General features: G+C 53.8%; 2 protein-coding genes across 6 annotated transcripts; one reads left to right on the top strand and one right to left on the bottom strand.

The window, feature by feature from the left end:
• The first annotated feature begins 2,677 nt into the window (after positions 1–2,677).
• PPIB (peptidylprolyl isomerase B) lies at positions 2,678–8,504 on the top strand. The gene is made up of 5 exons (XM_029951601.1): positions 2,678–2,864; positions 3,617–3,730; positions 4,638–4,731; positions 7,448–7,632; positions 8,164–8,504. The coding sequence occupies exons 1-5, from the start codon at positions 2,730–2,732 to the stop codon at positions 8,284–8,286; spliced, it is 651 nt and encodes a 216-aa protein (XP_029807461.1). The 5' UTR covers positions 2,678–2,729; the 3' UTR covers positions 8,287–8,504.
• SNX22 (sorting nexin 22) lies at positions 6,955–11,980 on the bottom strand. 5 transcript variants are annotated; one of them, XM_029951596.1, is made up of 7 exons: positions 11,794–11,980; positions 11,188–11,415; positions 10,843–10,947; positions 10,227–10,321; positions 9,869–9,901; positions 9,534–9,601; positions 6,955–9,084 (listed from the first exon to the last, which is right to left on the bottom strand). In XM_029951596.1, exons 1-7 carry the CDS (start codon positions 11,866–11,868, stop codon positions 8,963–8,965), a joined length of 726 nt encoding a protein of 241 aa, XP_029807456.1. In that variant the 5' UTR covers positions 11,869–11,980; the 3' UTR covers positions 6,955–8,962. The 5 variants fall into 5 exon arrangements, with proteins under 5 accessions (XP_029807456.1, XP_029807458.1, XP_029807457.1 ...); XM_029951598.1 differs by having other exon boundaries at positions 11,332–11,415; XM_029951597.1 differs by lacking the exon at positions 9,869–9,901.
• Positions 11,981–12,441: the final 461 nt, after the last annotated feature.

Raw genomic sequence — 12,441 nt, 5'->3', positions numbered from 1 at the left:
TTTGTCTGGTTTTAATTTCTCCTAGCTCGTTTGTAACTAAGAATCCAGCTAGGATTAAGTTTGATATGATTTAGGGCTCCAGTGAATGGAAATAATGCTTGATACTTTGGCATTCTCGCTTCATTCCTTTGGGTTGAACATTGCTCTCTCCTGCTGGTCACTTTATTTTTAAGTTTATTTGTTCATTTTGAGACTCAGAGCATGAGCAGGGGAGGGGCAGAGAGAGAGGATATCAAGCAGGTTCTGCACTGTCAGTGTGGAGCTGGATGTGGGGCTCAAACCCAACAAACTTCATACCCTAAGGTGAAACCCAAGAGTACCACACTTAACCAACTGGGCCATTTGGGTGCCCCCATTTTTTTTTTAAGAGAGAAGGGCAGAGGGGGAAAGAGCATCTTGTTTTAATGCTTATTTATTTTTGAGAGAGAGACAGAGCACACGTGGAGGAAGGGCAGAGAGACAGAGACATAGAATCTGAAGCAGGCTCCAGGCTCTGAGCTGTCAGCAGAGTGGGACGCCAGGCTTGAACTCACAGAGCTGCAAGATAATGACCTGAGCAGGAGTTAGATGCTCAACCAAATGAGCCACCCAGGGGCCCCAGGGAGAGGGAGAGAGAATCTTAAGCTCCATTGTGTGTGGATCCTGACGCAGGGCTGGGTCCCATGACCCTGGGATCATGACCTGAGCCAACTGAGCCACCCAGGTGCTCCCTGTTGGTCACTTTAAATATTCCTGGCAGAACTTGGACATCATCACTCGTATACTGATTCCTGTATCCTTGTGGTTCTTAGGTGGTAGAACATCAGGAAGTTAGGATCTACTCTCTGGATCAGCTTTGAAATAGCTTTTTAATTGTGCTCTACTACTGAACATCTACACAGGATAAAACTATGATGTGCAATTATAAAATCACAGGTGTATGTATATATGGCCACAAAATAACTGTTGATCGGCATGATTGTTTCCAGTTACTACTTGATTTTTCACTGGGCAGGCAAATAAACAAGACATGGTTAATATCACCCTGAGAGAAAAACTTCACATTGAGAGCATTTTATCCATCAAGCTTTTTTTTTTCTTTCAAGAGTGGTGGGGGAGGTGTGGAGGAGGCAGGTTTTGTGCGTTTTAGCATTAGCTCTTCAGGTGGAGAAGGCTGCTTTGAAAACATAGTTTGGTAAACATTTTTCTCAATGGCTATGGAAGGCATGAGACCAGTGAGTGGGGAGAAAGGCCTGACCAAAAAGATGGTGGGAGTTGGGAAGATCAACTTTGTCAGTGGATTGGTTTTACCTAGGAGAACTTCACCGGATTGAGATGGTCTGGATTGAGGTGTGAGGATTAGAAACAGCAAATGCCACTTGCGTTTATATGAGAGAACTGTGGAAGCTTCTCACCTTGGCTGCAGTGACCTCAGTGTAAGCAAATTAATGCCAGTGGCCATGCATAACTTCAAACTTAGGTCAGCACCTCATAAAATGAGACCAAATTGCAGGGTTCAACTAAATGGAAGGGGGCTGTACCTACCTACAATTTGGGCTGTGAAGACCAAGGCTTTCTATATTAATATTTGAAAAGTGATTTTAGGGGCACCTGGGAGGCTCAGTCCCTTAAGAGTGACCAACTTCAATTCAGGTCATGATCTTGGGGGTTCGGGGTTCATGAGTTGGGGGAGTCGGGCTTTACGCCTGACAGCCAGCTTCAGATCCTGTCTGCCCCTCCCCCCATGCACGCTCTATCAAAAATAAACATTAAAAAAAAATAAACGGGGCGCCTCAACCAGAATGTTTCATAGGTATTATATCCCACCTCATTGCTAATATGACGCTGTTGCAGCCAATATTTGTTGAACACTCAGCCCTGCAGCAGTGCTGGCAAAGTTGTATACAAAATAAGTGCAACACCATCCGTTGCTCACACACACACACACACACACACACACACACACACACACACAAAATGGTAAAATGGTTACTTGGAAAAACAGGTAAAGAAAGGAAGTTAAGAACCAGAGTATATACAATATTAAAGCGTGCATTGACTCACACATAGAGCAGTAAGCACAGTAAGACCAGAGAACAGGTAGTATAGTGACATGGACCAAGTCAAAAAGTAAGGGTTTTGAGGCAAGTTTTACAAGACAAGAAGGAGCAGTATAAGATCATGCTCTGCGTAAGCACAAACATGCCCAGAATTTGGGGAAGCTACCACATTTAAACCCAAATGATGCTTGACTGGCCCAATTCGGAAAATAACAAGTGCCTTCTTCTCCCTCCATCTACCGACTTTCTAACATAAACCGACCCTCCAAAAGACTTCTACTTCTCACAGAGGCAGAGCCGGCCAAGAAGTCGGCCGCTCTACCTGCTGGGACTTGTAGTCTTCTCCGCGCGCTCTTCGGGGCGGGGCGGTGCCGCCTTCCGTGATCCTCTTCTCGTGGGTGGGCGTTGTCTTGCTGGGGAACCAATGAGGCCACAGTAACGTGGCAGCCACCCACGAGCCCGCGTCTCAGCCCGCAGCTCCGGCGAGCCGGGCTCCGCCCCCCCACTAGGACCTACTACCCAGCGCCAATCTAGAGGGGGGAAACAGGACCTGCCTCAAGCCAGAAGGCCGGCAGGAGCTCAGGTTCCTCCCCCGTGGCTGCGCTCAGTGGAGGCGCCGCTGCCCACGCTGACGCATCCCCACCCTCTTCCGGCCTCCGCTGCCCGGGCCGCGCTCGTTTCGCCCGGTGGATGCTGCGCTTCTCCGAGCGGAACATGAAGGTGCTCTTTGCCGCCGCCCTCATCGTGGGCTCCGTCTTCTTCCTGCTGTTGCCAGGCCCCTCCACGGCCGACGAGAAGAAAAAGGGGCCCAAAGTCACCGTCAAGGTCTGCCCTCCCCTCTCCCAAACTGCCTGGCAGGGCCCACCCTCTGTCCCCCGGATTCTGGCTTCGGCGCCACTGGTTAGCGATGTCCGAGGCACTTAGGCTCCCGCAGCTCAGGCCCAGGCGTCCTCAGCTTTGGCTCAGCCTCTCTCTAGGTTCCTGGCTGTGGCCTCGTGGCGTCCGTGCGGTCCTGATCATTGAGACCGGAGAATGCTCCGCTCCTGTCTAACACCCCAGCCCCTGCGGTGATCCAGGAGCTGGCGTCCGGCATGTCCAGCAGGCGTTTGCACTGTCAGCCTCAGAGCAGTGTTTTTGCAAACCGTCCAGCCTTGGGAAGATGGTGAAAGATCACGTCTGCCAAACAATCCTTTCTTTTCTTGGGCCAGATCTTACCCACTTCCAATTCCAAAGCAGAGCAGTCTAGTGTAAACGTGTGTGGTGAGCTTAGGCTCCCCTCTTTATGGTTTTTTGATGTTCATTTCTAGAATCTGTGCTCATTATTTATTTAGGTTAAAGGTGGTTTGTTACGCTATAGTCTAAAGGGAGTGCAAACAATTTTCTAGGAAAAGAGTCTGGAGCCTTCATTAGACTCTCATGGTAGAAATTTTGTCACTACCAAAATCAGGCTCGGAATCACTGCTTTCAAAACACCGCTCTCTTTTCTCTCCCACCTTCATGGTATAGTTTCTTGGGCCCTCCCTTCCCTAGCAAAGTCCCTTTGAAAAGGCTGACATTGAAATGGTTTTCTTCCTCAGGTGTATTTCGACCTACGAATTGGAGATGAAGATATAGGCCGGGTGGTTATCGGTCTCTTTGGAAAGACTGTTCCAAAAACAGTGGACAATTTTGTGGCCTTAGCCACGGGAGAGGTGAGTGGCCAGAGCAGAGGTAGTCCAACTCGAGTGAAGTGAAGTTGGCAAGTCGGGCTGGCAGGAAGCTAGTGTAGAGCGTGGCTCATCCATAGCGGGGGCCCTCACTGAGGACCGCTGCCCCCCAGTACTGGGAGCCAGTATGACCACATCCTCTGGGTTTTATAAGCTGAATCCAGGAACACAGACTTTTTTTTTTTTGGAGAAAATATTTTTAAGACCTTTCATTAGTCACAGAAACATATTTGTGGCCTTTGCACCAAAATTTCTCATAAGGGTCAAGGGCCCAGAGCGTCCCAGGTTTTAAAGAAACAGGAGTGCCCCATTTAAGAAAGTTTATATTCCTCTTAACTCTAGAGAACAAACTGGTGGTTACCAGAGGGGCCGGGGACCAGGGACCGGTAAAATAGGTGAAGAGGACTAAGAGTACACTTACCATGATGAGTGCTGAATAGTGTATAGACTGTTGAATCACTATATTGTACACCTGAAACTAATATAACATTGTATGGTTTTGTACTGGAATCAAACTGTCAAAGGAAAAAAGTTCCTATTCTAACTTTCCATTGAATCAGCAGGTAACTTTTTGAGGTGTTTTGGTCAGGTTTCTTACATCTGTTCTTATAATTAGAAAAAAAATAAGAGGGGAAAGATGGAGGAATTTTGTGAAGTAGAACTGTGTGCAGTGGGAAATACATCAAGGCAGACGAGGGTGCAGTCTTAGCCTCTCCCGGGTCCGTGTGTTGCATGCCTGGCCTGCGGCAGCTGCTCACTCAGGGCCCATCCAGCGAGGGTGCTAGCCGTGGTGCCTCTTCTGTGAGGAGTTGTAGGCTGGGCTCTTGCGGAGCCTGCTTAGTATCTGCCCAGTGCCTCATGCCTCCTCTCACCTTTTCATTCCCTTTTCTAGAAAGGATTTGGCTACAAAGATAGCAAATTCCATCGCGTCATCAAGGACTTCATGATCCAGGGTGGAGACTTTACCCGGGGAGATGGCACTGGAGGTAACCTTGGGTCGTCTGGTCTCTGGGGTCTGTTAGTGCAGCCTCCATCGTGGGAGGCCTGGGCTGTGTTGGGTAGACCTCCTCCTTGCCCAGCTCCGGAGTCAGGCCTGGCACCTGCACCAAGACCAGCTGCATAGCCTTCGTACGGGGAAGCCGGTACAAGGGAGGAGAATGAGGAGCTCATGTGGATCTTACACCTGCCAGTCCAGGCCAGCAGCCTTGATGAGTTTTCTAGAAATACCCCCTACGGGGGAGGGGGAGCAAAGTGTACCACGTGGGGAAGTGATTCCGGGTCATACATGCAAAGCCCGAGTGGGCAACCCTGGAAGTCCCCGTGAGAGTGAGGGCAGCCACTCCCCTGGGCAGTCTCCCACCAGAGACCACTTGGAAAGAGCCGACCGAATCTCTTCTTTGCATTACTTGTACATGTAGGACAGATAGACAGATAGCCTGGACTTACCTAACCCGTGGGTCTCACCGTACTTGGGTGCCCAGCATGCTCCTCCCTCAAGACTGGCTGCCCCTCACCCCATCAACTCTGTTGATAGTTACCGGGACAGTCTTTGTGGTAGGTGCTGGGTGCAAAAACCAGTAGGACAGCAACTTGCTTTAATTGCTAACACCTGAAAACCCACAAGTGGGCTGTAATACTCAGGCTCCACCTTGCAGCTGTTTACCATCTCGGTGGGAGGTACCAGGTGAAAACGATATGGAAGCTGTATAGCAGCGAAGAGTCTAAGTGATAGTCAGCGGCAGCGGTGCCAGAGAAGGTCAGAGCAGATGTGATGCAAAGTGCCGATCCCACAGGGTCAGTCTTCGTGCTTTGTGACCTCAGGCAAGTGAGTCCTCTGAGCCTCAGTTTCAGCTTATGTAAAGTAAGAGTGGTAAAGGTTGGGGGTGCTGTGTGGTAGGTGCCTGGCATATGGTAAGTCGGCCATTTTCAAGGTGCCAACAAGCCGAGGAATCCCTTCCAGGCCAAGCTGATCAGGAAGTAGCCTTGTAAATGTGAGGGAAGATTTGACCCGGGGTCCTGGCTGGAGAGAATTTGGGCAAAGAGGCAGGGCCAAGGTGAACCCAGCTATGTTCTGCCGCCAGAGCTTGGCTGAATAATGGGGTCCCGAGATGGAGGTAGAGCACATGCCACACTGGGTTCCGAGAGTGGTGGGCCAGGGCCAGTCCTGGGAACCTGGGCTTTGTCCTGCATGGAATGAGGTTCCACAGAGGACTTAAGGAAGACCCAGGCGCAGAGGAGTTTTAGGGAAATGTGGCAGTTTTTATACGTTTAAGATGCTTGAAAGAGTTCTCTGGAAAGCCCCGTCACCGTTCTGTGCATTAGCCGTACCTGCCGGGGGAGTTGCAGGATTGCAGAGGAAGGATGCACAGCTCATCGGGGTGAGAACCATATGGACAACATGCAAAGGAAAAGTCAAAAGAGTAACTGAACTCTGGAGGGAAAGATGACAGAGTACGTTGGAATTTAATTCAAGAGCTATTCAACTGAGTTTGGGACTCCGTGTGTGTGGGGAAAGTGACTGAAGTGTAGGCTGTGGGGAAAGCCTGCAGGCGGCCGAGATTGACAAAGAGGACTCTGAGGAGCCGCTCTTAGCACGGGAGCCAGGAGTCCCTGCAGAGGGCTGGGTTGCTCGCTTGCCGTGGTGTGAGGTGTCCCTCTCAGCGTCTCTGTGACATTCGGGTTCAGCCTTCTCCACCTGCTACAGTCAGAAATACCTCCCTGGAGAGCAGCTGTCCAGGACAACTTCCCAAGCGGGGTCCAATTTGTGGAACCACAGGATGAAAACAAGGGGTACTGAGGAGGGAGAAGCTTTGTATGCAAGTGAGTGTGAAAGGTCTTAGGTAGGGGCGCCTGGGTAGCTCAGTTACGTATTCGACTCTTGATTTCGGTTCAGGCTATAACCTCACGGTTTGTGAGGTCATGCTACCAGCACGGAGCCTGCTTGGGATTCTCACTTTCCCTCTCTCTCTGCCTCTCCCCCTCAAAAAAAAAGGTGTTGGGTAAAACAAAATGAAACTTTGTGGCTGGGTTTCTTGGGGCATAGTCACTAGTGCGCAGTGTGAATCTCTGAGACAAGACAGGAAAGAAGGGGACAGGATTCCTCCTGGAATCAGCTCCGAGAACTTAGGTGAGGATCTCTGAAATGTTGTAGCGGGGCTGCCCCGTGTACCCTGGCCTCAGGCCCCTTGCAGACAAACATACCACACACATCAACAGGCAGCTTTTATTTTGTGTTCATTAATAAGAGGCTCTTGATTTTCTGGAACCCAAATGGCAGCCCCTCCGCCCCTCATCTCAGCGTCTTTCGTGCTGTTAGGACACAAGCTGTCCTCTTCTGGAGAGCTCTTAGCCTCCCGTGTTCCCTGCACCGCACTTCTCTCCACCAAATTCCCTCAAAGTTCTTGGGGTGGACTTCTCAGGCCATAGTTAGGGTAGATGTTGATCTGTGCCTTATTTAAAATCCATGAAACTTTTTCTTGAAGTAATCCATCGATTGGGTGAGCTGTTCACTGTATCAGCCTGGCATTGTGCCCCACTTGGAGCATGATTTGGTTCCAAGACCAGAGGGTAGGAAGGGGACAGTTTTTATGTCCTTATAATCCATTTGAGCCTGGCCTGGTACCGAGGTCAGGTTGAGTCCCTGGTATCCTCACCCCAAAGATCTGGGCCAACCTCGCTTCCTGACCTGCTCTTTCTTCCCAGGTAAAAGCATCTATGGTGAACGCTTCCCTGATGAGAACTTCAAGCTAAAGCACTATGGGCCTGGCTGGGTGAGCATGGCCAATGCTGGCAAAGACACCAACGGCTCCCAGTTCTTCATTACAACGGTGAAGACAGCCTGGCTAGATGGCAAACACGTAGTGTTTGGCAAAGTTCTGGAAGGCATGGTGAGTTTCAGGGGCTAATCCTGGGCAGCTCTCATCAGGAAAGCACTGTACACTTTATCAAGGAAACCCAAATTCACACCAGTGTTCATGTCTACCAACCTGGGGTGAATCAAGGTGTCCCCAAGTTCTCCATTCTTCCAGCCCCAGGCTGGCACGGAGGCCTGTTGAGGCAGTGCAAGTGCCTCCATTACACCCAGTGATGTTCAAGCACCATCCTGAATTGTGCCAGACACAGCTGAACAGGGTGTCCCTGAGAAGCCACTTGGTACCCACTCCACAAGCCACCCTTTTCTTCCTCCTCACCCTTAGCTCAGCTTGGCTCCTACTTCCAAGGATCAGAACTGTTGCGTCCTCTAGGTTCTCCCTGCCCTGGCCGTTGGCTAAGATTCCGTTAGGATTTTGGTGTGAGTTTTGCATGCTTTTTGTCATATGGGCATCTCAGCCCTCCGCAGCCCTATTGTGGGGCCTGTCCCCCTTGAGAGATGGACCCCCTGACCCACTTTGCTTTACTGCTTCTGCCTTCCTTTCTAGGAGGTGGTGCGGAAGGTGGAGAGCACCAAGACTGACAGTCGGGACAAGCCCCTGAAGGATGTGACCATCGCAGACTGTGGCAAGATCGAGGTGGAGAAGCCTTTTGCCATCGCCAAGGAGTAGGGCCCAGGGACTTCTTCCCTTTGAGCCACCATCTGTTCGGCTCTGTTGCCTGCCAGGGGTTAGCAGCAGCCCACCACGGGGCTCCATGCTGCACTGGCCCTAGTGCTGGCATCGGACGGAGCAGACCCCTCCCCTCACATTCCACAGGCCTCCAGGCCCAGTTTTGTAACAAACTCTGATCTGTGTTGACCAATAAAAAAAGTGGGGTGTTTTTTTTTTTTAAACTGGTGTGTGGGCTGGGTTTCTTGGGCCTCCAACACCTGCTGAAGTCTCTGGTCCAGCATGTGTGGGACTCCTGTGGCAGAGGGTGCCTATCCCCTTCTGAGGCTCTGGTCTGAACCCTTTCCCCAGATGCTACCCACAAAATTCCAAGCAGGAGCTTTTACTCCTTGCTTCCAACCTTTGCCACTACCATGCCTCAACCTTACTTAGCTTGTCCTCTGCCCCTTTCTGGGGTAGGTGAAGAAGTAGACCTTTCGTTTCAAGGCCTACCTCGAAACTGACTTCTCCCTTTATTCCTTATCCCCTGTTGTCCCTGCCCTAGCATCTGGGGTGGCTAAGCCCTGGCTCTGGGCCACCTGAGTCCAGGCCAAGGTGGACCCAGCCTCCTAAGAAAGGGCTCATACACTGAGGCACATGCCTGTCCTGGCAAGTGGCCTATAGGCCTCTGGGCTGGTCAGGGCATTGGTGGCAAAGGAGCAGAGTGACAGGGAGCCTCTGGCTGGGCCTTAGCTGAGCTGGTGCTGAAGCCATAGAGGCCCTGGAGCACGCCATTCACCACCATGTTGGACAGAGGCTCTGTGGGACAGAAGGAAAAAGGGAGGAAGGGGTAGGGGACTGCAGGGAAATTGATGTGGGGCTGGCTGAGCCTCAGGCCTGCAGCTCCGAGAGCTACTGTGCCCATAGGCTCAACCCCTTCCTCAGGAACAGGAGTCCCCACCAAGGCCAGAGGTAACAAAAGTTGGCCACCCCAAATGGGGCTTGGCATTCCTGGCTCACATCCTGTTCACATGAGCTTGGTAAAGCCAAGCAGGTGAAAAACAGACCAGGAGAGCCAAGTTCCCCATGTCTGCCTCCTCAAGAAGACAAAGGCTAGAGGAGCAGGAGGACAGGGGAGGCCCCAAAGGACAGCATTAAGAGGGAGATGCTGCTTGGGGGTCATCAGCTTCATATGTAAAGTTCATCCCTGACTCCCACCCTGCTACATAGGCCCTAAATATGGATTATAGTCAGAGCCCCCGCCTCACCTGGAGATGGGATGCAAATGTAGGGATCCATGCAGAAGCTGATGACTGGCCGGTGGTGCAGCTGGGAGCTGGGGGATGGAGGGCAGGGGGAGTCATAATAGTGGAAGGAGAGGCCAGGCAGGGGCAGTGTCTCCTGTCTGGTGGAGACTAGGGATTAAGATCACCAAGCACCCAAAAAGGGAAGGTGACTGGGAAGTGGGCTCTGGAGGCACTGACAAAAACGTGGACCACTGGGGTGGGCCAGACAGCAGGAGGCCCGCCTCCAGGCACAAGGCCACTAGGGGGCAGCCCGAGTTTGGGGCGGGGGAATGGGAGGGGCTGGGGCTTCCACTTGCCTGTGGTTCTTTGGCAGGAACTCCCCCAAGGCGCTGAAAAGAGGAGACCCGCCGTGAGCAGCTACCGTGTAGGAGTGAGGGGAGGCACGCTCCCTTGAGGAAGGGGTGGAGACACGCAAGCCCAGCACGACCCCTCCCAGGGGACCACTGCTTCTATTTGTAACAAGCTTATTTCCGGAGGTAGCTGGGGTAACCAAGACGGTCCAGAAAACAGTCCCTCTGCCCAGGGCAAGAAAGCTAATGAGGGAGGTCATGTCTCAAAGAAGAGTCAGGCCTTAGCCTCTAAAACCTGTCCTCACTGGCTTGCTGCAGGGATCCCCTGTACCCCAACACTCCCCCCCCCCCCAGAGGTGCTCACCCCCAGCTGCCGGCCTTAGGGTCTGTGGAGAAGTGCCGAAGACACAGAAATTCCAGTAACTCCTTGGGTACATCCTGGTTCAGGTACAGGACACCCTGGGGAGAACAGAGCAAACCTATAATTAGACCCAGTTCTGTAACATAAAGAGACCAGTGCAAAATGGAAATGCTGAGTGGCCTTCCAAAATGACTAAGCCAGAGCAGAGCATTAAACCAAGCTTGGGCCCTTTTGGGCACTGGGCCCTGGGTGACTACAGGAGTTGTATGCCCAGGAAGCCAATCCGACCTATAATCTGGCATCACTGTGTGGGGAAGAGGGAGAGAGGGAAGGATCCCCACCCCAATCCTCATCGTTGAGGGTAGCACAGGCTCTCACCCTGGAAGGAAGAGAGAACTAGCTTTCACTGGACTGAAAGCACCTGCCTCCGTGTTACCTCATTCCATTTATCAATACTGAGAGGGCTGTTTGGACCCATTACTGTTCAGAAAATGGAGGCATGGGGTAGGAAATAACAAGCTCAAGATGTGGGCCTCCTTCACTCCCTGCCCGCACCTCTGTCTGGTTCACACCTCTGGTCCTGCAGGCTGGGGAGCAGCAGGGCGAATCCCATGCATACCTGGATATAGGCCTCCAAGCCCTGCCGCCGCTGCTCCAGTCCTCTAGTCCTCCAGTTGGGCAGGCGTTTTGAGGGGAAGTCGGGCACTTTGTACAATTTCTTAATCTGCCAGGAGGTTACCGCGGTGCCATCAAAGCATCCTGTGTGAGCCCTCAAGCTCACTTCGGCCTAGCCAAGGGTCTCTACCAGTCCTCCCCCTGCGCCCCACCTCCACCTCAAGACCCTAATGAGTGATGGCTGGGACAGGGTAGAGAGAGGCCCCAGCACCCTCCTCCCCCAAACGCCCGAGGTCTGGCCGGCCGCGCGTTGGCACCCACGGGCTGCACCCTGCCCCCTTTCGCCCACCCCGCAGCGAAGTCTGTGCCCCGAACAGGAGCCCTCCAGGGAGTGGGGCGGTAACAGGGGTGGCAGAGGCCGGGGCCGCAGTTCGTCTCCCAGGCGGTGGGCAGGAACGAGGCCGGGGTCGGTGAGTCGGCGGCTGAGCCTCACCCTCTTGTGCAGCGCGTGGAACTCGCTGTAGCGCCTCTGCACGACGTGCCTGCGCCCGCGGCACAGCACTTCCACTCGGAACACCTGGCGGGCGCGGGCGAGCGGCCAGGTGCGCGTGAGGCCCCGCGGAGCGCTCGGCAGGACCCGCGCTCGCAGCACGCCCGCGCATAAAGCGGCCTGGGAGCCCAGCCACTCTCCGGAGATCCTCCCACGCTCCCCACACGCTTAGCAGAGAGAGAGGACAGAGCCGCCCCCCAGTTCCCTGCAGTTCCTTGTGAACTTGGACCGTCGTCCACAGAGCTGGCAAATCCAAGCGGCCCGAGACCCCCGGCAGGCCGTCTCCCGACCGCCTGATTTGCCGCGCTCAGGCGCCCCAGCCCGGGCGCGGGGTCCCCACCATGCTCGGCGCGGGGAAGTCCGGCGGGTCCCCGCGTCCCTTCCCATCCAGTGCTCCCCGCTCACCATGTGGCCTTTCTCTGGGCTTTGCCTGGGATCCTCGGCCTCAGGTCCCACAGACGGGATGTGAACTTCCAGCATCCGCGCCACGGCTCGAGCACCTCGGAGCGCGAGGCTCCGGAGCGCAAACTCTCCAGGCGTAGATCACAGACCCCAGCGCGCCCCGCTCGCCCGGCTCGCCCGGGCGCGGCCCTGCCCCGCCCCCTCCGGCTCGCAGGCCCCGCCCCGGGCGTTCCCTCTGGCCGCCGAGTCCTGCGGAGGGCTGATTAGGTAGCGGGCGCGGAGGCGGGGCCGGGCACCGCCCCCTGAGGCTAGTGGGCCGCAGGTGGGGACCCTCTGGCGGAGAGCCATCTGTCAATATTTTCTGAGTGCCCGCCGACAGGAACGTAGATGAGCCCAAATTTCACCTACCCTTTATTGAGCGCCTAGTAAGGAGTAAGGCCTGTGGGCGCTGGGCAGGAAGGGAGGCGGGGCCCAGAACCTAGGCGCCTACCTTGGGCGCCAACGAAGGACGTTCTTAGCGTTCCTCACATCCTTCCCCTAGACCAGGCTGCCCCTCCATCTCCTTTCCTCCACCTTTCACCTGTACCCTGGGAGCGCAGCCACGCCTGGGGAGGGCTTGGACCAATTCGGCTTTGATATCCACCTCTCTCA

The sequence above is a fragment of the Suricata suricatta genome, chromosome 9 (assembly GCF_006229205.1).
Source record: "Suricata suricatta isolate VVHF042 chromosome 9, meerkat_22Aug2017_6uvM2_HiC, whole genome shotgun sequence".
NCBI lineage: Eukaryota > Metazoa > Chordata > Mammalia > Carnivora > Herpestidae > Suricata > Suricata suricatta.
The sequence above is the reverse complement of the archived record's forward strand: the minus strand, read 5'-3'. Positions and strand labels throughout refer to the sequence as shown.

What these genes read in the sequence shown, in the direction of transcription:
- SNX22 (XM_029951596.1), bottom strand. Translation starts at nt 11,868, where the DNA reads ATGCTGGAAGTTCACATCCCGTCTGTGGGACCTGAGGCCGAGGATCCC. An exon ending in CCTAAGGCCGGCAGCTGGGG is followed by an intron (nt 9,902 to 10,226) that starts GTGAGCACCTCT and finishes TCCTCTTTTCAG; the next exon opens with CGCCTTGGGGGAGTTCCTGC. An exon ending in TTCCTGCCAAAGAACCACAG is followed by an intron (nt 9,602 to 9,868) that starts GCAAGTGGAAGC and finishes TCCATCCCCCAG; the next exon opens with CTCCCAGCTGCACCACCGGC.
- PPIB (XM_029951601.1), top strand. Translation starts at nt 2,730, where the DNA reads ATGCTGCGCTTCTCCGAGCGGAACATGAAGGTGCTCTTTGCCGCCGCC. An exon ending in CCGGGGAGATGGCACTGGAG is followed by an intron (nt 4,732 to 7,447) that starts GTAACCTTGGGT and finishes CTTTCTTCCCAG; the next exon opens with GTAAAAGCATCTATGGTGAA. An exon ending in GCAAAGTTCTGGAAGGCATG is followed by an intron (nt 7,633 to 8,163) that starts GTGAGTTTCAGG and finishes CTTCCTTTCTAG; the next exon opens with GAGGTGGTGCGGAAGGTGGA.